This window comes from Suncus etruscus, chromosome 16, assembly GCF_024139225.1.
Source record: "Suncus etruscus isolate mSunEtr1 chromosome 16, mSunEtr1.pri.cur, whole genome shotgun sequence".
Taxonomy (NCBI): Eukaryota; Metazoa; Chordata; class Mammalia; order Eulipotyphla; family Soricidae; genus Suncus; species Suncus etruscus.
Window position 1 is genome coordinate 57412566 of NC_064863.1, and position 27013 is coordinate 57439578.

A 27013-nucleotide genomic window follows, 5' to 3' on the forward strand; every position below is an offset into this window, starting at 1 on the left:
AGTTAATGATACTCTCAAAATTAAAATCGGGTTTTGGTTTGGTTTTTGGTTCACACCCAGCAGCGCTCAGAGGTTTCTCCTGGCTCTATGCTCAAAAATCGCTCCTGGCAGGCTGGGGGGAGGGGGGTGAACATATGGGATGCTGGGATTCGAACCAGTGACCTTCTGCATGAAAGGCAAACGCCTTACCTCCATGCTATCTCTCTGGCCCCAAAATGAAAATTGTTTTAAATTAACCTGCTTTGTTCTTTTTTAGATTTGATTCATATTATCTTATGCATGTGTTCATTCTATTGTGCTTGTAAATTAAGAGCTAGTAATTTTATTTTAATGTATGTAGCACTTTTTTAATTGCCTTTCTTTTAGAGTAGAATCTACAGATGTATTTGATCATGTTGAAATCTGTTAGATACCGTTTTTAACCCATTAAATTTTGATCCCAGGGATCAAGCTACTTGTAAGACAGATTTTTTTCTGTATTGGAGTGTTTTTAACTTTTATAATCTCTAAAAGCATTTTCTGTCATTCAGATCTTGTGGGAGTTTACTCAGTGAAAGTATGAATTCACAGAATGAGAACCCTTGTTTAAGTTTGAATGGATTTTGCTGTTTTGGGAGTGTGGCACATCTGGTGATAGATGCTCAAGGCTTCTGGCTCTGCACTTGAACCATATGGGCTATCAAGGATGCAAATGTCCAACTGGCTTCATTGTCTCCCTGGCTCCTGGACTTGCTTTTAAATGGAGCCATAAATCTAATTGTTTTATCTTGTCAATATTTATATGACTTTCAAAACTTCTGCTTACCATAATTTAAATTTGAAAAGGTATTGTGGAATACTTAAGCATCCAAAGACTTTGGACTAGCCCCAGTGCATTATACAGCCCATTAAAATAGTAAATGTATTGTAATACATTTTAAGTGTATTAAAATTAAGTAAAATTGCATTATAGAATGACAACAGTCAGTGCAAAAGTCATCTTTATAACTCATTTTAAGTTTGAGAAAACTGAGATTTAAATATAATCTTACTTTAGATTTTTGTCCTAGGCCAAAGTAGGATGAGAACAGGATGACAATCCATTCTGAATTTTGAGTTTTCAGGATCACTGAGTGTATTTTTTAAACAAGTTATACTTTGATGATTGTACCAATTTTTGATTGTGGTAATAAATCATGAGTTTTTATTTTTAACATCGTTTAAGACATTTTGAGAATACGTTAAAGAATCTATTTTGTTTTTCAGTCACTTTCCACAAATGTTAACATTTAACTTTCTAACTCATTCTAATTTTCTCACATGTGTGCTTATATGTTTATTTATGTTTTTTTATCATAAATGCATTTTTAGAATAATATTTATTGTGATCAAAGTGTATCACAAATCTTTCACAATAATATTTAGGTACATAGTGACAATGGATTAGGGCCATTCTCACCACCAGTGTTGTCCTTCCTCCACCCCTGATCCCATTATGCATTCCATAGCTCCCTCTTTGCCCCCTGGACTGCTAGTGTAACAGATCCTCTTTGTGTATAGCTTGTAGATTTATTCTGGTGTCATTGACTTTGGGTTTGGTGCTTAAATATATCATTTTCTACCTCCACTCAGTGTTTATGTGACTGTTGCTCCTGGTACCATCCATTCCCCCCCCCCCTCAATTTATGAGGGAGAAAAGATGATTCAAGTTCTGTGGTTTTGTTGGAAAAAGAAAAGATAAAAAGGCTGGGAGGTGTCTATCTAGAGGCTATACATATCAGTTTAAAAGAAGAAAAGAAAACAAGAAAAAAAAAAACGGAAAAAAAAAGCAAACAATGACCAAAAACACACAGTAGCAAAAAATTGTCAACCAATCAACAATCGAGAGAGAGAGAGAGAGAGGGGAGAGAGAGAGAGAGAGAGAGAGAGAGAGAGAGAGAGAGAGAGAGAGAGAGAGAGAGAGAGAGAGAGAGAGAAGAAGAAGAAGAGGAGAGAGAGAGAGGAGAGAGAGAGAGAGAGAGAGAGAGAGGAAAAAAGAAAAAAGGAGGGCTGGTGTGGCAAGGCTTTGTGGTGTTTTTGTTTGTTTTTGCGTTGGCATGATAAGAAGTAGGGAACTGAGAAAGGGAATTCCCTTAGCCTAAGAGATACAGGGTTTCTCCACCCTTGAAGCATACTGTCATAGGAACAACTATAGGCTCCCTACATGCTCATTATCGAACCTCAAGGCCTTCTGATGGGCCAGGAAACGTTCTGCTCATTTGTGGATGAATAAACGCATTTATTAAAATTAAGAACTGGGGCCAGAGTGAATAGTATAGCCAGTAAGGCATTTGCCTTAACATGTAGCTATCCTGTATTCAATCCCTGACATCCCATATGTATGTTCCCTGAGCACCACTTAGAATGCCCTTAGAGAGAGAGGGAGAGGGAGGGAGGGAGGGGGAGAGGAGAGAGAGAGAGAGAGAGAGAGAGAGAGAGAGAGAGAGAGAGAGAGAGAGAGAGAGAGAGAGAGAAGAGGGTGATTTTACTGTGGTACTATCAAAACGAGGAAATTAACATTGACAATACATTTAGCAGTCTTACTCATACTTCATTATGTGTCAGGTCATGTACTGCATTTGATTACCATATTTTAATCTGGATTAGTTCCTTAAGGCTTCATGTTTTACTACATTAAAATTGGATGCCCCTTAATTTGGGTTGGTTTGCTATTTATTGATGTATAGGTTCATATTTTTGCATAGAAATATCTCAGGATTACTTAATATACCAAGAGATCCATGATGCTAATTTAACTGGCAGCTGGTGATTTAATTTGATCTCTTTATTATGCTGGATTTGCCAGGCTCTTCACTGTAGAATTATCAATTTTTTGTTTTTGTTTCTTTGGGCCATACACAGTGGTGCTCAGGTGTTACTCCTGGCTCTGCTCAGAAATCACTCCTAGCAGGCTCGGGGGTACTATATGGGATGTCAGAGATCAAACCCGGGTCCATTCCAGGTCGGCCACGTGCAAGGCAAACACCCTACCACTCTGCTATCTCCGACCCTGCAGAGTCTGTTATTGTAATTCATTACAATTCGGGGATATATATACCTGACTTTGTAATTTGGCTCATGTATTTTACCTTGTATTATTTTGTGGAATTAATCTTATGTCTTGATCTCAAGGTAAAAGTTATATGGTTTTATTCTCATAATAAATGCTCAAATAAATTTGTAAGGATATTACTGATTTCTGTCTTAATATGTTCTTTCAGATGGTGAACTTAATGTTTTAGATGATATTTTGACTGAAGTACCAGAACAGGATGATGAATTGTATAATCCAGAGAGTGAACAAGATAAGAATGAAAAGAAGGGTATGTAGAGTTTCTATTCTTGTTAAAATAAGTGTGAGCTTACCGTATTTGCCGGCGTATAAGACAACCCCCTAATTTTGCAGTTAAAACATAGGGTTAGGCCTATATTCGCTGTATCAGACAAAATTTTCCTGTGCTGCAACTGTATGTAACACAGTGAGCTAATTACAACAAGCAAAGGTTCAAAGGTCATACTGTAATAGACTTCTTCTCTGACTCTGGCCAATCTGAGCAGGCTTTTTACAGTGTAGATTCGGGTCCAGAACATTGTCTAATTTGCATGCATAAAAAGCCTGCTTGGATTGGCTGAGTTAGAGAGGCGGTCCGAGCAGCCTTGCAGTGATTGGTGCAGGATCGAGTTGGAAAATTAGTTTTGTGGCAGTATTCAGACAATTTTCGTTTAGCGGCATATTGAAACATTTTTTGGGATATACTCGGTGTATAAGACGACCCCCTATTTTCGGTTGACTTTTGTTTCAAAAGTCGTCTTATATGCCAGAAAATACAGTAATTTCTTAAGAAAATGTTTTGCTTTTGGCTTTTGTTTCTTGAAGCACTTTTGATTTCCAATAAGTAAAGTTTTTTCAAATGTTTGTAGCCAATATAGGAAAGTTTATGCTTTCTGTATAGTTAATTTAAAACTATTTCAGAAAATATTTTAAAGATGTGAGGCCTTCGCACATTTTATATATTACTCTTAGATGAAATAAATGGAATACTTGAAAACTTTTTTTATTGTATTTTTAAGGATCAAAAAGAAAAAGTGATCGAATGGAATCCACTGACACCAAAAGACAAAAACCTGTTCATTCAAGACAAATAATTTCCAAGCCACTGAGCTCATCAGTTAGCAATAACAAAAGAATGGTTAGTACAAAAGGAAAGTCAGCCACAGAGTATAAAAATGAAGAATATCAAAGATCTGAAAGAAACAAGCGTTTGGAAGCTGACCGGAAGATTCGCTTGTCTGGCAGTTCCTCCAGAGAACCTTATAAGAGTCAACCTGAAAAGACTTGTCTCCAGAAAAGGGATCCTGAAAGGAGGGCCAAATCTCCCACTCCAGATGGTTCTGAGGTAGTAAATATTATTAAGCAGAAAGCAATTCTTTTTGAGGCTTAGAACTATTTTTTCACTCTGATCTTGTCTGTTATATGACTGCTGATTGCCTTTTTCTTTAAAAATCAGAGAATTGGGCTTGAAGTGGATAGACGTGCAAGCAGATCCAGCCAGTCTTCTAAGGAAGAAGTGAACTCTGAAGAATATGGTTCTGACCATGATACTGGGAGCAGTGGTTCTTCTGATGAGCAGGGAAACAACACTGAAAATGAAGAGGAGGGAGTGGAAGATGTGGAGGAAGATGAAGAGGTAGAAGAAGATGCAGAGGAAGATGAAGAGGTTGATGAAGATGGAGAGGAGGAGGAGGAGGAAGAGGAGGAGGAGGAGGAGGAGGAAGAAGAGGAGGAGGAGGAGGAAGAAGAATATGAGCAGGATGAGAGAGACCAGAAGGAAGAAGGAAATGATTATGATACTCGAAGTGAGGCCAGTGACTCTGATTCTGAATCTCTTTCCTTCACAGACGGGTCAGTCCGATCTGGTTCAGGCACAGATGGCTCAGGTACCACTTTAGATATGTAAACGTTGGTCACCCAGTTGATTTTACACTTGAGATGGGGATTTAATACTGTCTTGCTTTGTAATTATATGCTTTTGAATATTATACACTTTGGTAAAATTTACGTATCTTAGTAAAGATTTTTCCCTGATACATATGGATTGGATTGTAAATAAACTTAGGGAGAAGATAAAAGTGTTGACATCCAACTTTGGTTCTTGCCCTAGCCCCAAAGATCTCAAATTAAACCCACAACAAAAAAAAGTGTTTAGTTTCTTTGTCATGAATTTTCTTTATTTCAGTATATTTCATCATCTTTTTCCTTAAAGTAATCTTTTAAAAGTGACACTCGGATCATTGAATGAAAATTTTTTTGTTAAATTACTTTCATTCATTTTGGTTGGATTTAATAGTGATAGTTGAAAAGGGGGTTCATAAATTTAAGAAGTTAGAATCATACTTTTAATAATGATGAAAAATCCTTAGGGATTTTCATGATAATGCTAGATTTAACATAGTAGGATTTTATTTCTGCTTTTCTTTTTTGGTCCTAGGTCAATTGCAAGGCAAGTGCCCTACCCTCTCTGTACAGTCTCTCTGGCCCCTGCTCTTATTTTTCTTCCTGCATCTTAAGAGATCGTTTGTGAGGGGTCCCAAGAAGTGCTCAGGAGGCTTTGGATTCTACTTCAAGCTGTGGGCCTGATGGTTCATTCATTGATTGAGCAGTATACTAGGTAGTCACCAGGACTGCACCTCATGGTGCGCTAGGTACCACCAGCGGTGCCAGGGATGGAAGGCAAGCTCTCTAGTTCTTTGAACTATCTCCACAAAAAGCATTTACATTATAGCAAGAGATGTGTTATCCTTAGTCTTTTACTTTGTATTATCTAGACTTCTAATACATGAGGTAAAGCATTCTAGGATTTTTTAAAGAACTAAACATTTTGAACGAATATTTTATCACTTTCATGAAGATAGTATGATTCATTGAATCCAGAGTGTTAGGCACAATATAGGAAGATATATTTAGTGAGCAGAAGAGACATGTTTGAGTAAGAGGTTGGAATCTGGCAAAGCATATATTTATTTGGGTAATGTTCTCAGTCATTTTATTAAAAGATTTTAATCTCTTGATTTAAAAGCATCTTTGCCCTCAAAGGCTGATAACTGTTAGGTGTTCTTTCATTCCAGTAAGCAGGAATTGCTTTTTTAAAAAACTTTTTTCTTTTATTTTTTTAAATTGGTCAAGTTTTGCAAACATTTCTTAGTGGAAGGAAAACATAAAGTATAAAACTTGAGTGAAGTAGCTTATTAAAAACTTTTGAAATTTAACTTAAGATAATCATTTTCTGATAGATTAAAAAGTACATTTTTTAGCTTTCTGGTATATTTACAAAAATATGTACATTTTATTTCCATATTCCTCTTACTTCCTAGCTAGAAAGTCGAGGAACTCATAATGGTAAAATTAAAAATATTGTGGGTTGGAGAGATAGTACAGTGGGTAGGACACTTACCTTGCATTGTGGGCCAAAACCAGGTTTGATTCTCACCACCACTTTTTAACCCCTAGCTATGCCAGGAGTGACCCCTGATTGCAGAGCTAGGAGTGCCTCCTGAACACAGCTGGGGTGGCCAAAAAAAAAAAAAAAAAATCCACAAGAAAATCCTAAATAATAGGAAAGCCTAATTCTAGTGTGTTCATCTAAATTTCAGGTTCTTAACTTGAAGTGGTTTTCTTCTGACAAGTAGTGTGAAATCCTTTATGTGTAGTATAGGTTCCCATTATACTAGAATTTTTCTAGAAAAAAAAATGGACTCATTTTTTAGGAATTAAACTGAATTTGAAAATGAAAAGGCCGTAATTCAGGAATGAAATGGTCATGAAAAAAAAATTGAACATTTAAAAGCAGGTATTGCTAGCTAAAATATGTGGGCACTCATTAACTCACACCTTTTGTTTCTAGTTGAAACTTTTCATTTAGGGTTTCATAAGTATTAAAAATCAGAATGAGAATTTATGAAAATGACAACAAAATCTAATAATGAGATCTTAGTTTTGAAAAAGAGAACTTAGGGGTGAGGTGGCGCTAGAGGTAAGGTAGTCTGCCTTGCAAGCGCTAGCCAAGGAAGGACTGCTGTTCGATCTGGCTTCCCATGTTGGTCATCCCAAGCCAGGGGCTATTTCTGAGCGCTCTTAGCCAGGAATAACCCCTGAGCATCAAAGCGGTGTGCGGCCCAAAATAAACCCAAACAAACAAACAAAAAATATATGTACTATATATATATATATACGTATAATTATATATAGTATCTGGAGCATAAAAGAATGGACTTTTAGTGTATTTTATTCAAAGAATAGTTAATTGCAGGGTTGGAGCGTTGGCACTGGCAGTAGGGGCCGTTTGGCTTGCACGTGGCTGACCCAGGAGACTGTGGTTTGATTCCCCGGCGTCCCATATAGTCCCCTAAGCCAGGAGCGATTTCTATGACCCCTGAGCATATCGGGTGTGCCCCCCCAAAGAAAAAATAGTTAATTGCATTTGTCATCCTTTTTTTCCTATCTAGAAAACTTAATTCCATCTTTATAGGAAAAATATTTGTTATAGATATGAATTTAAATTGTCAGAAACAAATTGTCATTGGTTTCTTGAACAGTATCTTTGAATTGGAACTTTCTAAGGAATTTAGGGAATTAGAAGATTTGCATTAAATAATACAAAAAATTACATATTTGATCACCTGTGCCCATGTTGTGATGTTTTTTAAAAGTCATTTGTCAATTCTTTTCAGATGAAAAAAAGAAGGAAAGGAAGAGAGCTAGAGGCATATCTCCCATTGTTTTTGATAGAAGTGGAAGCTCTGCATCAGAGTCATATGCAGGTATAAATCAACTTATTTTTTGCTCATTTCTGGGTTACTCTAATAAAATATGCAGTATTGAAAGTGTGTGGAGGTTGTAGTTTAGTGTGAATTTGTTGATGTCCATTAATATTGATTTATTTGGCATGTTCAGTGTAATTATCCTAGAAGAAACTAAGCTTTTTCTTATTTTAATCCTATTCTGTTATTGCTTAAGTGGAATTTCACTTTCCTTTTTCTTTTCTTTTTTTTGGAAGATGATGATTCAGTGACTAGTTTTCTGGGTGGGAAACAGTTCAAAATATACGTATTTTAAAAAATTTCAAAACAGCCAAAAAAGCAAAACACTCGTGCACATTAAGAAATATTTTATTTTGTGTGTGTGTGGGTGCGCAGGAAGAATAATTTGTCTTGAATGAGAATTTTTATGTGACAAGACTGTAGAAATTTTGTTTTATCTTTATTAAAGTTCAATCTGAACAGATGTACTTTGGCTAAATACAGGTTCAGAAAAGAAGCATGAGAAATTATCATCTTCCGTTCGTGCTGTCCGAAAAGGTATCATTTAAATTTGAAATTGTTTCATTGCATGCTGCATAAAGACATTATTTTGCCTTATTGATTTTCCATTAGTAATTGATTCTAATATAGTAATGTTCTGATGCATTACATATAGAAGAAATAATATAAATCTAGATTTTACACAGACCAACCTTAGTCTTCACTTCTGACAGTATTTAGAACAACAACAAACTATTATTTTACTGTTTGGGTCACATTGAAGGTTTTTTTGTTTGTTTTTTTTTTTTGCTTTTTGGGCCACACCTGAAAACACTCAGGGGTTGCTCCTGGCTTAGGGCACCATATGGAACGCTGGAGGATCAAACCGCGGTCCATCCTAGGTTAGTGCGTGCAAGGCAAACACCCTACAGCTTGCACCACTGCTCCAGCCCCTGAAGTGTTTATATTTTTAATTAGCGTAATGGTCTGTTATTAGTCCTTTAATAATTTGACAAAAACTAAATTGCACTCTTAAATGGATTTGATATATCAGAACATCACTGGATTAAGTTTACTGCAAAATGCTGTTGTCTTTTTGCTTTATTATGTGTGTGGCTTAGTTTTATAGATTGAATGAGTGCTTATGAATTTTTAAATTTAAGTGTTATATGGCTAAATTGAGTTAGTACTGTTTATATTCCTTTGTGTGGTAATGACTTCTACTTACTCAATTTGGATTTCTTTTTTTATTTTCCAGATCAAACCAGTAAACTCAAATACGTTCTACAGGATGCAAGATTCTTTCTTATAAAGAGTAACAACCATGAGAACGTGTCTCTTGCCAAAGCTAAGGTAACTGCATTAGTTGTATCGCAACTACTCTAATTTTGAATAGGAAGGTATACTTCAGTGTGTCTGTAGCTGAATTTTGATTTTTGTTAAAGCTTTAAAGATTGATAACTGCATTTTATACCTCAAGGATGGTCTGCTTCTTGGTGGCGTGGTAAGGCAACCCACTAGTAATTGGCATTTTCTTTCAAAATTTTGTAGGATTATTTTAGAAGTCAGATATTGAGAAATATATATATATTTATATATATATATATTGTACAAGTAGGTGTATTTCTGCTGATTTTTATGCATAGTCAATTGATTTTTGGACAAGCATTTTAAAACTATTAAGTGTGTGCACAAATGCATACACACACCTTATTTTGTTCCTTGAAATTCTCTTAATCCTTTATATGAACTTTTAATTTTTACAAGTAAAATTCCTTGATTTAGAAGGAAAGGGTGAAAAGTTAAAGCTCAAAGAACTGCTTCTAAGTTTTAAAGGAGATGTTCCATTGCAGTAGAATCTATTTGTATTATGTTGATTTTAGGGTGAGATGGGGTATAAAATTATATATTAATTTTTGCAGTACCTTTCTGTTCTTGGTTTAAAATGAGTAATGAACCACTTCTGTCCCTTTTAATTTATTTGTAACTTATATTTTATGTTTTAATTTAAAGCAATAATTCCATCAAACTTTATACAGAAAAAAAATCAACATAGGGCCGGTGAGGTGGTGGTAAGGTGCTAGAGGTAAGGTGCCTGCCTTGCAAGCGCTAGCCAAGGAAGGACCGCGGTTCGATCCCCTGGCATCCCATATGGTCCTCCCCAAGCTAGGGGTGATTTCTGAGCACTTAGCCAGGAGTAACCCCTAAGCATCAAACGGGTGTGCCCCCCCAAAACACCAAATAACTAAATAGAAACTTAGCTTTGATGAAATGGAATTAGACAGATTATAGAAGCATTTTCGGTGACCTTATTTGTATAAATAAATTGAAATTAATTCTAATCTACCCATTTCTGTCTTTTTTAATCCTTTATTTTTCTATCGTTTAAGTATAGTAATTTAAGAAATTGATTAAAATGTCTCAGAAATTTTCTAAAACAATTTACTGTTTTACATAAAACTTGAACCTCTTACGTCAAATTATTGATATATAAAATTAGAAAAAAAATGATGAGGTTTGAGCAGATAGTACATATGGTAATATGTTTGCCTTACATTCAGTCACCGTAGGTTTGATCCCTGGAGCCCTATTTAGTCCTCTGAACCCTGTCAGGTGTAAATCCTGAGTATAGATCAAGTAGTATACCTTGAGTACCGCTGTGATGTATGGCCCACAATCAAATTTAGAAAAATTAAGAAATACTAGAATCTTGACAAATTGTTCACATAAATTTATTAATGCGATAGTTTTAAATTTTTTCACTAGATAAAATTAAGAAGAAAAATGTACATGGGTTCACTTTTAAATAACACCTTTCACAGTATATGGTTAAGATATAAAGTAATTGTAGGTGATTGTTCTAATTATGTGTAATCTTGACTTAAATGATTTGAAGCCCCCAAACACATTAGGAATGTGCTTTCTAATTTTTTAATTACTAAGGTAGATAATTTTCTCCATATTTTACTTAATTTTAACATACTATTGACAACTGTTAAACAAGACTTTGTATGTTAGCTAACTTGAATTTAAAATGCAGTATTGGGGAGATAGCACAACTGGCAGGTTACTTGTCTTGCTAACCCAGGTTTGTTCCTCGGCATCCCTTATGTTCCCTGCATACCACTAAGAGTGATTCCTTAGTGCAGAGCCAGGCGTAACCCTTGAGTATTGCTGGATGTGACCCCCCAAGCCCCTCACTGCAAAATTGCCATATTGGGTGGAGAAGTAGTAGTGACTAAGGGGCTTGCCTTGTAATTGATCTTTGCTTGATCTCATAAACCTGGTACCATATATGGTCCCCCTGAGCCCTACCAGGAATAAACACTATTGCTGTGTGTGACTCCAAAACAAATAAAAAAAATATAGTATTAGTAGCCTTGGCATCTTTCAAATACTATTGAGAACCATCATTTTTCAAAAAATGTGATCTTTTCATCTGTATAGGGTGTATGGTCCACATTGCCTGTAAATGAGAAGAAATTAAATCTTGCATTCAGATCTGCAAGGAGTGTTATCTTAATATTTTCTGTCAGAGAGAGTGGAAAATTTCAAGGTAAGTTTAAGACTCAAATACTTGGGATGTATTAAAACTTGGAGTTATTTTAGCATCTATATGTCATTTTGTACTCGATTCTTTTAGGATTTGCAAGACTTTCTTCAGAATCACATCATGGAGGATCCCCTATACACTGGGTGCTTCCAGCAGGAATGAGTGCTAAAATGCTTGGAGGTGTCTTTAAAATTGATTGGATTTGCAGGTAAATATTACATTTTAGTATATAAAAATGGATTTTATTTACTCTTTTGTCATGTTCTATAAGTTTAATTGCTATAAACTGAGTAAGTGCATCACATGCCATCTGATTTTTGTATACATAGTGATTTTGTAGGAAATTGTAGTCTTTAATTGGTTACATATTTTGGAGATGACCATATGAAGAGAATTAGTGCTTCAAGGAAGATGATGAACCATATTTACTTGGTTACTAATAATTAAGATTTTATTTATTGTTAAAATAAAATTATTTTAAGCACAAGTTATTTCCATTAGAAAATCTTAACTATTTTAGTGAACTTTATATGACATGCACTTTTTTCTGTAAAATTAATTTCAATTTAAATTATACTTTGAATTTTTTTTTTTGGCCACACCCAGTTGACGCTCAGGGGTTACTCCTGGCTATGTGCTCAGAAATTACTCCTGACTTGGGGGACCATATGGGACGCCAGGGGAAATCGAACTGCAATCTGCCCTAGGCTAGTACCGAGCAAGGCAGATGCCTTACCTCATGCACCATCTCTCCAGCCCCACTTTGGATATGTTTTTGTTTGGGGCCACATGGGTTGGTACTACTCACTGCTTCCTTTTGGCTTTGTGCTTAGGGATCATGTGTGGGCTCAGGACACCATATGGGGTGCTGGGGGTCAACCCAGGTCATTATATGCAGAACAAGCTCCCTATCTGCTATACTATCACTGGTCATTGGTCTTTTAAAATTGCAAGTTTTTATATCTTGGTTTATTTGTTACATTTTATTGGAGCTGGAGAAATTGGATATGATTAAGAAGAACGGGGTCAGGAATACAGCAGTTAGGGTGCATGCTAGCATCACATGATCCCCAAGTTGTTATTGGGTACAGCCTTATACAACTCTTGAGCATCACTATCTGGAGTCTTCACAGGTCCAGGGTCATTTGAATGTCCCCAGCACTATAGGGCCCCGACTGTTTTCATTCTTAGGCACTTGCACTGATGTGACTGCCAGATCTGCTGAAACTAAAGTTAAAAGAAACTTAATATAGGGCCCCTGTACTTTCCTGAGCACTTTCTTGCCTCATACCCCCCTTTTTTTTTCTTAAAAAAAAAAATTGAGGGGGTAGGGTATTTGTCTTGCAGGCAGCCAATTTGGGATGGATGGGTGGTTTGAATCCCATATAGCTATGCCTGCCAGGAGCAACTTTTGAACTTAGAACCATGAGTAAACCCTAAGCACTGCTGGGTGTGACCCAAAAGTCAAAAAAAAAAAAAATCAGGAAGTCAGACTAGTATTAGTATAAAGAAAAGTGTGGAAACAGCATTGGGAGTGAGGATACCAATATTCTTAAAGATTAGTATGCACTGGATGGAATAGGATGCCATGTTTTCTATGAAGCAGATGGTTAGTAAAAAGAAATAATCAAAGTCAAAGAAAGGGGCTGGAGAGGCAGGAGTCAGGAGGCAGGAGTCTGAGGGGGAAGGGAAGACCTATGAAGAAACAGCTGGGGGTCTTGTTGAGTGGAACTAGAAATATGGAATTAGGATATATGTTACTGTAGTAACAAAAAATCTTATACATAAAAAATACATGCTCATCAGTGATTATTTGTATGGGGAAATATGATAGCAATTAAAATTTTCCTATTAAGGAAAATACTTTAAGTAAATTATAGTTCATTAATTAGATATATTTTTATGTACAAAAATTATTCCTAAACATGGAAAGGTAGAAAAATTACACACAAAAAATGACCCATAATTTTAGTATCAGAACTCCAGGTGTGATTCCTTTATTTTATTTTATTCAGATTTTTAAATAAGAAAGTGTGGTTCTGGGGCCGGAGAGATAGCATGGAGGTAGGGCGTTTGCCTTTCATGCAGAAGGTCATCGGTTCGAATCCCGGTGTCCCATATGGTCCCCCGTGCCTGCCAGGAGCAATTTCTGAGCGTGGAGCCAGGAATAGCCCCTGAGCACTGCCGGGTGTGACCCAAAAACCACCAAAAAAAAAAAAAAAAACTCTCAAAGTTTCAGTTTAATGCCAAAACAGACTTTCAATAAAACATTATTTAAAAAAAAAAAAAGAAAGTGTGGTTCTTTAGAAATTGAAGTTATAATTTTTTTTTTTGATTTGTTAGTTTTTTACTTTATTTTCCTTCTCTCTTTTTTTTTTTTTTTTAATTATTTGTAATTATGAGAACAAGGATGCAAAGAAAGAGGACAAGGTAAAGTTACAGTGGAAGGACAATACATAAGATAATTCTCAGAAGTCCCCTTGCTGATATCCCAACTTTGAAATTTCATCCAAAGAACATTAAGATTGTAACACACTATAATATTTCTTAACAGCACACAAGGCAATCTAAAGCCATAAAACTTACATAACTCCTTAAACATTACAGGCATAGCATTTTTTTTTACATTTCCATATTCATGCATATTAGCTTAAGTTGACCTCAAATCTTAACTGGGTTCTTTTTAAGGATTAGAGTCAAAGGAGCACAGCAAAAATGGTGTTAGAGTGGCAATTGTTGTTTGCATAGGCCCACCAAAATATGAGGGACATGGAAAGAAATAACCTTGGCCTAAATACAAAAAGACCCGACCCCTGAAGGTTCCTGGCACAAGACCAACTCTAGGCTCCAGGCAAGCTAGATCGTCCAATCCAAGACATTGTCTGTAGTGCCAACACACTTATATTTTTCACACAGTCTCTGTTGTTGGTATCAAGCTTCTGTATTTAAGATCCTGGAATCTGTATATCCAACATTGAAGTCAGGATGTGGAGCGTCCTCTGGTTTCACTTTACAATCAAAGGGCAATGCAGGGAGCCCTGTCCTGTAAGCAAATCGTTGTTGTTGTTAAGTCTTCTCAGTGTTAATGGAAGTCTCTTTTGAGCAGGACAATGTCTGAGCAGTGTAGAGTCTTCCTTGGTAGAGGATTGCTTCCAGGTGATGCTATAGAACAGCCTGGATGTTTTGTGGATGGCTTCCCTGGTTCAGGGGAATGCCCTTTCTTCTGAGGTCTGTGCCAGGTCGTTATGTCAATGTTCAGGGTGTAAGGTCCCTTTGCACTATAAGATTAGTCTGTACCAATCTCTATTAGATAGGATCTTATTTATATGTATAGTATTTTCCCATTTTAATGTGCCTATGCAAAAAAGGAGCAATGCCACGTGGTGTTCTTGGCCCATAAGGGGGTGATAAGAACAATTATGGTTCAATCATAAGCATTAATCTGGGGGACTCTTTCTCTAAGATTCCTTGTTAAACAGCTCAAAAAGAGAAGAAGAAAAGCGGTTAGAATCGTCACTATATAAGACAACATTTAGTAAGAATTATAGCTGTCAGAGAAAAAAAACCAAAATATTCTAAAGAAATACGTGTCCATTTTATGTATCTTGAAACAGTTTGGGGTTGTTACACACAATGCACGGCTTTGGTCTGTGATAACGCTTGTACACTACTGATTAAAAAGAGTAATGTAGATTAGAGATGTTTGGGGGGGATAGAGAGTAAAGGAATAAAAAAGAGCTTTGTAGGGATGTGGGAAAGGGCACGATACATAATAAAGATTCTGGATACGTAAAAAGTAACATAACAGTAGGAATACACTTAATATATGAAGTACGCGCGGGGCGCTAGCCCCCGCGTGGTTCTGCAGTTTTGGGATGCAAAGGGCGGGATTTCTCCCCCGCCTCCCCCCAGGGCCCGATTAACCAGGCGTGGCCCTGAAGACCCACCAGGTTTGGGGGGATCTTGGCCCCCTGGACTAGGAGTTCAGCCCAGGGGACCTGTGGCTAGCTGTCCTGCCCAGAGCCCCCCACATACCAGTCAAACACCCAGAAATCCTGGCATGTGGAGTGGTCTGAGCCCAGCCGTGCCTCTGCAGTTTTGGGATGCAAAGGGCGGGATTTCTCCCCCGCCTCCCCCCAGGGCCCGATTAACCAGGCGTGGCCCTGAAGACCCACCAGGTTTGGGGGGATCTTGGCCCCCTGGACTAGGAGTTCAGCCCAGGGGACCTGTGGCTAGCTGTCCTGCCCAGAGCCTGAAGTTATAATTTTTATCATAGAATAAAAATGACAAAATTAAATTCTATTAGCTCTTAGAGAAAACAAGAACAGACTAATTATTTATTAAACAGACATTAGTTTTGGAAGGAAAACTGCTTGTAAGTGCCGAAAGAGTGTTGTCTACGGTTTCATGATTAGAGACATTGTTGTCACTGGAAATATTTAGAGATAATGATCCCGCTTTTAGGAATAGAATAGTTTTAGATGTGGTACAACATTTTATTTTATTTTGTTTTGTTTTGTTTTTGGCCACACCCATTTCATGCTCGGAGGTTGCTCCTGGCTTGGGGGACCATATAGGATGCCAGGGGATCGAACTGTGGTCCAGCAAGGCCAGATACCTTACCTTTAGTGCCACCGCTTCTGCCCAACACTTTATTTTGAATGTTACTTAGATTATTAGCCTTTATTTTCACATTTTGATAAGGAATATTTTCTTGATTTTTTTTCCCCCGAAAGGTAGACTTGACTTTTATCATAAATTTGTCTTCATTTTATTTTACTGATTTTATTGGCTATTTTAATTAACGTATTTGACATGTGGATAATAATAGGCACAGTATTATTAAATTATTAAAATGAGTATAGCTCATTTTACCAGCATTTTATATTTTGTGGGGGCCTATCAAGTTGTCTTTCTCATGGCTACTCTTGGCCATACTTGATTAAATGTTTAATGTTAGGGGCTGTAGGATGATTGCTGTTCTGACTCTGCAGTGTTGGGAGTTGAAAAATCTTGGATACATGTAATGGCATATGCTACTTGCTCTAAATCTTGTTTTTCTCGCTGCCAAAATTTTGTGCACTTTTTTTGGTCCTAAAATGCTTCTTTATTTTGTCTAGAAATAAATTTCTAAAATTTTTTAGAAATAAGAAATATATATTATATAAATAAAAATATATTTATGTATAAATTAAAATTTAAAATATAAATTTCTTAATTTTTTTTTTTTTTTGGTTTTTGGGCCACACTGAGTGATGCTCTAGGGTTACTCCTGGCTATGCACTCAGAAATTGCTCCTGGCTTGGGGGACCATATGGGACTCCAGGGGATCGAACCGCTGTGTCCTAGGCTAGTGCACACAGGGCTGACATCTTATGTCCTGCGCCACCGGAACGTTCCGGCCCTTACTCTTAAATTTTTTAACTTTAAGTACTAATTATATTCAAATGATTTAATGATATAACAATCTATAAAGCTGGACCAAGAAATGGTACAATTGGTAGGATCCTGCTCTCATGTGGTCCCTTGTACCACCAGAAATGAAGTCTTAAGTGCAGAGCCAGGAATAATCCCAGGCATGCCCTCCTCCCAAAATAAACTAACTCCACACAAAAATCCTGGAAGGCTTATGCTTTTTATTACATTAATACCTTCTTGAATTAGGGCAATTTAGCTTTTTACATTTTCTATATAAAAGATTTGAGTCACGGGGCCGAAGAGATACCACAACGGTGTTTGCCTTGCAAGCAGACGATCCAGGACCTAAGATGGTTGGTTTGAATCCTGGTGTCCCATATGGTTCCCCGTGCCTGCCAGGAGCTATTTCTGAACAGATAGCCAGAGTAACCCCTGAGTGCCACTAGGTGTGGCCCAAAACCAAAAAAAAGAAAAAAAAAGATTTGACTCAGATATACTACATTTTATTTAGATTTAGGATAACACTTTAATATAAATAGTTGGAACATTACTATAGCCTGAATATTTTTTATCTTTAGGTAGATACTTATTTCAGTAACCATTTTGTCAGAAAAATATGGCTTAAGCATCTTCTGGATTTAGACTTCAAGGTTATTTAGGTGTTAACTCCCTAGATTACATGCATTAATAGAAACTGATTGTTAAAATGCAAAATCATGAGGGTCATGTAAATTATATGAATTCCTGATGGCAAAGGCATTTTGAAGATACAGTGGAGGGGTTTAGTTAGCTTTTAAGAAGTTAGCATTTAGGAAGCATAAAGAGTGGCTTATTTAAGTGGGAGTTAGATCAAAATAAAGCTTTACTCTGAAATGTTGAATCAGAATCAGATTTATGGACTGTATATTTTATATTCATTCCTTTTCCATTTCTAATAACATTTCTTTTTCTGGATTCTCCTTATTTAATATAAGAGCTAAACCTCTATCCAGTATATAGAGTTTCTGTACAGTTTATTAATCATTTTTATGAAGTAAAATAGTCTTACTAAGTGGGTTTACTAATTTAGCAGTTGCTAGTGAAATACTCAGTTCAGTTAATTTGTAGCATGAAGGAGTGGGCATGGGCAGTAATTGAATGGGGAGCAAATTTTACAATTACTAAACTACAAAGTCAGATACTTCCTGCTCTTTAGGAACTACCATTTAAGAGACTTACATATGGACCCAGGGAATATCCTGTGAACGTGGGGCATAACGGCCTTACTTGTGAGATGCTTGAGTAGGCTTTTTCACTAATCATATCTCCTACCAGCTAACTGTTGGAATGGGATGCCTGCTCTATAGTATGATGACTTGCACTATTATTTTTTATTCTGAGCCCTGTTTTAATTCCTATTTTACTTAATAGATTTATATAAATTCTGGTTGTGATTAATTTTCCAAACATGGTGGGGAAGTAAAAAACACACAAAGGAAACAAACTTAGAACTGGTTTCCAGCACGAAGCTTACTCTAGGGGAGCATGGATGTGGAGATATGTGAGATATGAGGGACAAAGATGGAAGTAGACACTGGTAAACGTTATGCGTGTTGGAATTTTTATATATGAAACCATACCAATAAGGGTTTTGTAAACTGATTAGAACCGATGCTGCCGGAGAACTTGTGTTCCACATGATCCCCATTAAAAATAAATTTTATGTATTTTATTTGTTACAAAACAAATTCTGTATTCTGCATTTATACTCATATCCTTTTATAGACTATTTGTATTGAGTTTTTTTCTCAACTGAAAGTAGTTTGAAATAGAGTGCTTTAAATTTTTTACTCATTGTTTCAGCAGTTTTATTTGATCATAATGTAAAATTCTTTAAGTCATTTAATTTGGTTTTATTCATTTTAATGTGTAAAAATATTCTCATTGAGTGCTATTTCTTTTTTTTTTGGGGGGGGGCACACCCGGCGTTGCTCAGGGGTTACTCCTGGCTGGCTGCTCAGAAATAGCTCCCGATAGGCACGGGGACCATATGGGACACCGGGATTCGAACCAACCACCTTAGGTCCTGGGTCAGCTGCTTGCAAGGCAAACACCGATGTACTACTCTCCAGCTCCATTGAGTGCTATTTCTGAATATGATAACTTAAAAGATTTTTACATGACATACTAAGTTGATAATTGAAATATAGCCTAGGGCCTGGGGACATGTCCTAGGGTTGAAAGCAGGCCTTGCATACTTGAGGCCCTCACTTACCAGGCACCAAGTTCCCTATCTCTCTTTTCCCCCTTTGTCTTTCCTTTTCTTCCCTCCCCCAAAATGGAGGCTGTGTCCCTCATCCTTGGGCCCCAGGAACACTACATTACACCAGAACCATCCTATTAGACCCCTTCACTTCTGGGTTGAGCATTTCTACAAGTGGTCCTGTCGGACCACAGCACTACTAGGGAAGCCATCAAAACTATAGCACTTAAAAAAAATAGCTTGGTGAGGCCAGTGTGTTTCTTGAATCAGTTTGGAGTTAGGGTTTTAAAGTTTTAATATTATAAGTACAGAGTATATGTAACTAATATATAAATTAGTTAGACTTTATAAATATATTGTCAACTTTTATAATACACCCTTATTTAAAGGACTAGGAGGGACTGGATCATTAGTATAGTGAGTAGGACACTTGCCTTACGTCTGCTGACTTGGGATTCTTTTTTTTTTTTTTTGCTTCTACTTTTATTTTTTTTAATATTTTAAGATAATAATATATTTATTTAGATACCATGATTACAAACATGATTGTAGTTGGGTTTCAATCATAAAAGGAACACCCCCCTTCACCAGTGCAACATTCCCACCACCAGTAAACCCAAATCCTTCCTCCCCCACCGCCTGCCTGTATTCAAGACAGGCATTCTACTTCTCTTATTAACATTGTTATGGTAGTTGTAAGTGTAGTTATTTCTCTAATTGAACTAACCACTCTTTGTGGTGAGCTTCATATCGTGAACTGGTCCTTCCAGCCTTCATCTCTGGGCATTATTACAATAACGTCTTTTATTTTTCTTTTTTTTTTTGTGGTTTTTGGGTCACACCCGGCAGTGCTCAGGGGTTATTCCTGGCTCCATGCTCAGAAATTGCTCCTGGCAGGCACGGGGGACCATATGGGACGCCGGGATTCGAACCGATGACCTTCTGCATGAAAGGCAAACGCCTTACCTCCATGCTATCTCTCCGGCCCCGTCTTTTATTTTTCTTAAAACCCATAGATGAGTGAGGCTAATCTGTGTTTCTCTCCCTCTGAATTTATTTCACTCAGCATAGTGAAATAATAGTTTCCATGTCTATCCATGTATAGGAATATTTCATGACTTTATCTTTCCTGATGGCTGCATAGTATTCCATTGTGTATATGTACCACAGTTTCTTTAGCCATTCGTCTGTTGAAGGGCATCTGGTTTTTTTTTTCCAGATTCTGGCTATTGTAAATAGAGCTGCAATAAATATAGGTGTGAGGGAGGGATTTTTGTATTGCATTTTTTTTGTGTTCTTAAGGTATATCTCTAGAAGTAGTATAGCTGGATTATATGGGAGCTCAATTTCCAGTTTTTTGTGGCTTCTCCATATCATTTTCCATAAAGGCTGGAATAAACAGCATTCCTACCAACAGTGAATGAGAGTTCTTTTCTCCCCACATCCCCACCAGCACATATTGTTCTTGTTCTATGTGATGTGTGCCAGTCTCTGTGGCCTGAGGTGGTACCTCATTGTTGTTTTGATTTGCATCTCCCTGATAATTAGTGATGTGTGGAACATTTTTTCATGTACCTTTTGGCCATTTGTATTTCTTCTTAGAGAAACTATTGATTTCTTCTCCCCATATTTTGATGGGGTTAGATGATTTTTTCTTGATAAGTTCTGTCAGGACCTTGTATATCTTAGATATTAGCCCCTTGTCTGATGGAAATTGGGTGAATAGTTTCTCCCATTCTGTGGGTGGCTTTTGTATCCTAGGCACTATTTTTCTTTGAGGTGCAGTAGCTTCTCAGTTTAATATAGTCCCATCTGTTTATTTCTGCTTCCACTTGTTTGGAGAGTGCTGTTTTCTCCATGAAGATGCCTTTAATCTCAATGGCATGGAGTTTTTACCTGCTTGTTGTTCTGTATACCTTGTGGCTTTGAATCTGATATCAAGATCTTTAATCCATTTGGATTTGACCTTTATGCATGGTGTTAGCTGGAGGTTTGAGTTCGCTTTTTTTTTTTTTGTTTGTTTTGTTTTGTTTTTGGTCACACCTAGTGATGCTCAGGGGTTACTCCTGACTACGCGCTCAGAAATTGTTCCTGGCTTGGGGACCATATAGGACGCTGGGGGATTGAACTGTGGTCCATCCTAGGCTAGCGTGGGCAAGGCAGACTTTTTACCACTTGCACCACTGCTCCTCCCAAGTTCCCTTTTTGTAAGTGGCTGACCAGTTGTGCCAATACCACTTGAAGAGGCTTTCCTTGCTTTATTTTGCATTTCTTGCCCCTTTATCAAAGATGTTTTGATTGTATATCTGGAGAATTGATACTCAAGTCTATTTCACTGATCTAAGGATCTGTCTTTATTCCAATAATACCATGCTGTTTTAATGACTATAGCTTATAGTATAAGCTTTGTAATACATTTTAAAGTCAGGGAAAGTGATTCTCTTATATTCCTTTCCCCAAGGGTTCCTCTAGCTATTCTTGGGTGTTTATTGTTCCAAATGAATTTCAGGAGTGTTTGATCCACTTCTTTGAAGAATGTCATGGGTATCTTTAGAAGGATCTTCATTGAGAATATTTGCCATTGGCTTGTGGTAGATGGCCTTGACTATATTGAGAAAAGTTCCTTCCATTCCCATCTTGATGATAGTTTTTATCAAGAATGGGTTTTGGATCGTATCACATGCTTTCTCTGCATCTGTTGATATGTTCATATGGTTTTCCTTTTTCTTTTTGTTGATATGGTGTATTATTTTGATTGATTTACGTATGTTAAACCATCCTTGCATTCCTGGTATGAAATCTACCTGGTCGTGGTGTGTATGACTGTTTCCATGAGGTGCTGGCAAATGATCCTATTTGCCAGAATTTTGTTGAGGATCTTTGCATCTGTTCATCAGGGTTATTGTTCTGTAGTTTTCTTTTTTTGCATGACTTGGGATTCTAACCTCATATGGTTTTCTGAGCTTCATCAGCAGCCACACCAGGAGTACCTGGTGTACAGAAAACAAAACAACAGAAAATGGAGTAGGACGCTTGAATCTGGAAAGCAGTCATGAACTATGAATAGAGGGGGACACTTCATTTTTTAATTAACAGCTTGATTAAAGTTATCATTTTGTTATGAGTTAATACAAATGGTATACCTTTTTATTGGTTCACAGAAGTAAAAATTATGCTAACCACTTTTATGTAATTCACTTACAGACTTCTAAGAACAGCTGTAAAGTAGATGTGATAATATGAGACGAGGGTTCAGAGATGTTGAAAAAAAAAGTAACTGAAATTTAAACCTCCAATTATCTTGATTTTTCAGGCATGTATTTTTAGTATAGCAATTTTTTGTGAATGATTATAATTGTTTTCACTTTGTATTTTAGGCGTGAATTACCCTTCACTAAATCAGCTCACCTCACCAATCCTTGGAATGAACATAAGCCAGTAAAGATTGGACGCGATGGACAGGTTTGCTGTTTAATTGATTTTTTTAAAGCACACATTTAAGTGATGCACAAATTTAATTTAAAAGTTTAGAGACCTTTATAAAGAAGTGCATTTTATAAAGCATTTTTGAAAGCTTTTGTGCAAAAGGTTATGGGAAAATATTTTAAGGTGGTGATTATATACTTTTGAATTGTAAGTTATTAATGTTGAAAGAGGTGTAAGCTTTACTTGGTACATTTTTATAATTAAAAGTAAATTTTAAAATAAATGAACTAATTTTTTATTATATGACTACCTTTTAACATATGTACATTTAGAATACATTTAGAAAATTCAAATTTAATGTATTTGCTGCACTTTTCTGAATAGAGGAAACTTTCTAAGAAGAAGGTAAGTAAGTATTTGTGTTCAGCTTCTTAAAAGTCTGTAAGTTAAATTACAAGTGTTCAATGCTTTAAAATAAGCCCAAACTTTTGACCATCTTAGTTTCTACATGTTATGAACTGGAGGTTATTAATATATTTTCATTGTTGAAAGTGAAAATGTACATAATTGGAAATAAAATGTAAAGGCCATTTGTTAGCCTGCCTTTGTATTTTAGTACATTTGACAGTTTTCAAAATTGTTAGCATACATTCATAGTGTTTTTCCTCTACTGTGTAAAAATGGATTAATTTGTTTTTCTAATTTGGTATTTTGCACAAAGAAATATTTTATTTGTAGAAAGCAATTGTTACAGTTTAAAGCAACTGAATTTGTGTTTTTAACTTTGGAGATTCTGCAGGTTTAGATTTTACCCATAAAATTGTGAAACACTTTGGAAAGGTTCTTTTAAAACCTTTCAAAGAAGTTTATTGGAATCTCTTGAGATTATCAACTTTGGGAAGAAAGCCTCCAAGTCAGTCTGTTTTTGTTCTGATACAACAGGAAAATACAAGTCTATTGAAAGTTTCTTCCGTTTGCATCTTATAAATTACTACTTTCCTGTTCTAGGAAATTGAACTTGAATGTGGAACCCAGCTTTGCCTTCTATTTCCCCCCGATGAAAGTATTGACTTGTATCAGGTCATTCATAAAATGCGTCACAAGAGAAGAATGCATTCTCAGCCCCGATCAAGAGGACGTCCATCCCGTCGAGAACCAGTCCGGGATGTGGGAAGGTTAGAAACGTTCTTTGGACTGATAATAGGCACATGTATCAGAATAACATGATGGAGGAATGTGATTCGTCAAAAGTTTGTCCTGCGGTAAAGAAGAAAGAGAAAATCCTCAAATCAAGCTGCATGGACTAGTTTGTGGCTTCATTGAGGATTTCACATGGTCATCTTGGTTTCAGTCATTTTGCAAGAGGAAAATGGGGATCTTTGGCAGAAAAATTTGCTAAAGAGCCATAACCAGTTTAGAGCTGATAATGCATTGTATATTATTGAAACGAAGGTAGGCATTTGTTACTAAGAACAGGCTAGCAAGGAAGCGGAGGAAGTCTTTATTTGCAAAAATTGTTAATGTTTTGTAAAAAGCCTTTTCTTTCAGGTGTGTCTCTGGATAAGCCTTATCAGATATGGGACTTTTATAAAGGATCACTAATCTTTTTTCAGAAGATGACGCCTCATATAGAGGATAAAATATTTTAAGTTATTTTCATTTTCAAGAGGAGCATTATTGGGACTGTTTCAGATTTTATCACCGTGATGTTTTAACCCCATTGCCAAATATTCACTAACATGTACCCGGTGAATTCACACCTTGCTGAGCTTCTGAAAACAATAGGTTCTTTCCAAAGGTGATCAAGTGGCCCTGGGAGACCCGGCAACAAACCAAAAAAGAAGGGCTGTTGCTGTGTCTGTTTACAACTTGTCCAGATGCTGGCAGTTCCTGTGGACTTAAAGTGTGTTTTAGAGGATCGCCATGGTTATTGATCACTTCTTTATGAACTAAACAGCCTTTTCCAGAAAAAGGGGGTTTAACTTGTTACAGAATGGAGAAGTCTTTGCAAAGGACTGATTTAAGCCCTTCTACCCAACACCTTTCCCTGTATAGATTTGCATACAGCTAAATCTAAAATATTCTGCTAAAGACTTTTGGATGTGTGGTTGATGGGATGAAACCTTTGGTTAAATTTCCTTTTGGTGGAAACATCCTGTGGTAGGTACAGATAATCCAACAAGAGTCCCCATTTCTTTGAGCTTAAAAAAGAGGACACTGTCGATTAGGTAGGAGGAAACCTGGCAGAGCCCCTTTATTTTGGCCTAAAAGGACTGTGCACCAAGATGTCTTTTCAAGTTTAAGCTAAGAGGTTTCCAGTGCAATACAGTATATACAAGTGAAGTTTTTACCTCAGTTTTGCAATGGACTGCAAACTATCCTTATTACTCCACTACACCTTCTCTCAAGCCTGCCAGGGCATCCATGTATGTATGTGGCTTACAGCTTAAAGTCAGTAGTTGGACTACTATATGAACTGTTACTATCATGTTTTATACCGGTCGTAAATGCACTTCCCCAAACTACAAGAAAGCGGTATGTTTATTTTTTTAAACCAGCTTTTAATTTGCTTAGTCTTACTGTAGATGAAACTGTTTTTATTTTGTTGGGGGGCTTGGGGTTATTGCACTTGGCAGTTAAAGTGAACTTGTATTACAAAGCTTAATTGAAATAGTTGATATTTGGAATAATAGCTGAAGAAATAGTGATGCCAGGTTGTTAGAATTTATTAGGTGGGTAAAGGATATGTTTATTACCTAAAAACATGATTTTTTTTGGTTTTCATTTGTGTAGATATTTTTTAAAATACCAGTTAAAATGACGTGTACTTGGTGATGATGTGCTATAAGAACCATTGATCAGTATATCATTACTGGAATATAGTAAAGAGCAGCCTTATGCACACTAAAATTTCATTTTTTATGCACTCTGTTAAGATTTTGCCCCATTGCCAATTTTAAGGCATTGTCTGGAAAGAAATCTATTTTTTAAAATGTCATTAAATTATATACATTAATTTTTTAACATAAGATTTTTAGAAATCATTTGAAGTCATTTATTGAGTTGAATTTTTGTGTGTAATACTGTACAAAGTATTTACTATTCAAAGCAGAAACTATTTTAAGAAACTCTTAATTTTAATTTTAGAGGTAACTTTTTGTACATTGATAGAAAAAAACTTTTTTTACTGAATATATACTGAAAAACGTATTTTAATCCTGGAGTTGGTATTTACATTTAATAGTTTGAGGGCAGTTCATATTTTTGTTGAGAATACTGAAATGTAATAATTTTAATAGATCTAATGTGAAAATTTTATTTTAGCATAATTTTTAAGAATATTTGTTTCTGAAAAGCAGTTCCTTTAAGAATAGGTTTATAATAATTTGAATTAAAATTTATAAATGTTTGTTTGCTAAAATGTAGGGCATACATACTTCTGAAGGAAATAATGGGCTTTTTTTGTACTTATTTTTCAGAAACTGCTTTGTTACTTGCTCTCCCAGTGTTTTTTGGTTTAATTTCTAATGTGTCATTTGTATAGGCGTCGACCAGAAGATTATGATATTCATAACAGCAGAAAGAAACCAAGGATTGACTATGCCCCTGAGTTTCACCAGAGACCAGGTTAATATTTTATAATCCTGCAGATATTTGACTTAAATTTAGACAAGATGCACACAAACACACCATTCCTTTTGTTGTAGTTCTTTAATTTTAAAAGTGAGAACACTTTCGAATGTGACTAAATCCTTATTAAGTCATGAAGTTTTCACTTCTCAACTTGAGGGTTATTCTGGTTGGATCATTATCTGTTCGTTACTTTAAATAACTAAATTATAATTATACAGAAACTACAAATAACGGGATTAGAAATAATTTTGGAGAAAGCATTGCATTAAATATCAATCATGCTTTTTATATAAATACGTGTCAAGACTTCCTAAACTTTTACTTGCTATTACTTTTCATCTAAGAAGTTTTTATGTAATCCCCGGATATAAAAAATAGATATGTAGTATGTAAATCAGACATTTAATATTTATAAGTCAAATATTTATTTTAAAAAATAAGTTTTAGGTAGCCCCCAGAACTAGTTATTAGACAACAGTTAAAGAAACTGCTATATGGATTTAATTGGAAGCTGAAGTATTGCTGTAATTTTCTTCAAAAGAAAGAACTTTGAAGTTATGCTTTAGAGAGGAATAGGAATTTTTTGGTTGTAATCTTAATGGTAACTTTACAGTTTCTTTTACCAGGATTGTAGAAGACTTTGAGAAAGTTATCTTAGTGATACACTTAAAAAATTAGCTTAAACATGATTAAATTATTTTAATGTATACATCTTATTTTTTTTTGCAACTTTTTCTTTTCATATACAAATGATTTGGTTTACTTAGCACGTCTTATGTATGACTAGGATGGACGGTAACCATGCATTATATGGAAATCAGATGGAGTGTCCTCCAGATTAATTCCTTTGGCCTTACTTACTTCCTTATGGTACAGAATGAAGAAATTTTCTAGCCAGAAAACTGGGGTATGGATTTAGAAGATGC

At 36.0% G+C, this 27013-nt stretch overlaps 1 protein-coding gene across 3 annotated transcripts in view; it reads left to right on the forward strand.

The window, feature by feature from the left end:
- Nucleotides 1–27013, forward strand: part of YTHDC1 (YTH N6-methyladenosine RNA binding protein C1) — a 43066-nt gene that overhangs the window by 10241 nt on the left and 5812 nt on the right. For 2 of the 3 annotated variants that reach the window (XM_049790015.1, XM_049790016.1), the window contains exons 2-12: nt 3240–3341; nt 4090–4415; nt 4527–4956; nt 7747–7836; nt 8320–8373; nt 9074–9168; nt 11263–11371; nt 11459–11576; nt 22406–22490; nt 23463–23629; nt 25999–26081. In XM_049790015.1, the coding sequence (XP_049645972.1) occupies nt 3240–3341; nt 4090–4415; nt 4527–4956; nt 7747–7836; nt 8320–8373; nt 9074–9168; nt 11263–11371; nt 11459–11576; nt 22406–22490; nt 23463–23629; nt 25999–26081 (1659 nt within the window). The remainder of the gene's footprint in view (nt 1–3239; nt 3342–4089; nt 4416–4526; nt 4957–7746; nt 7837–8319; nt 8374–9073; nt 9169–11262; nt 11372–11458; nt 11577–22405; nt 22491–23462; nt 23630–25998; nt 26082–27013) is intronic. The other variant, XM_049790017.1, reaches the window with a different exon arrangement.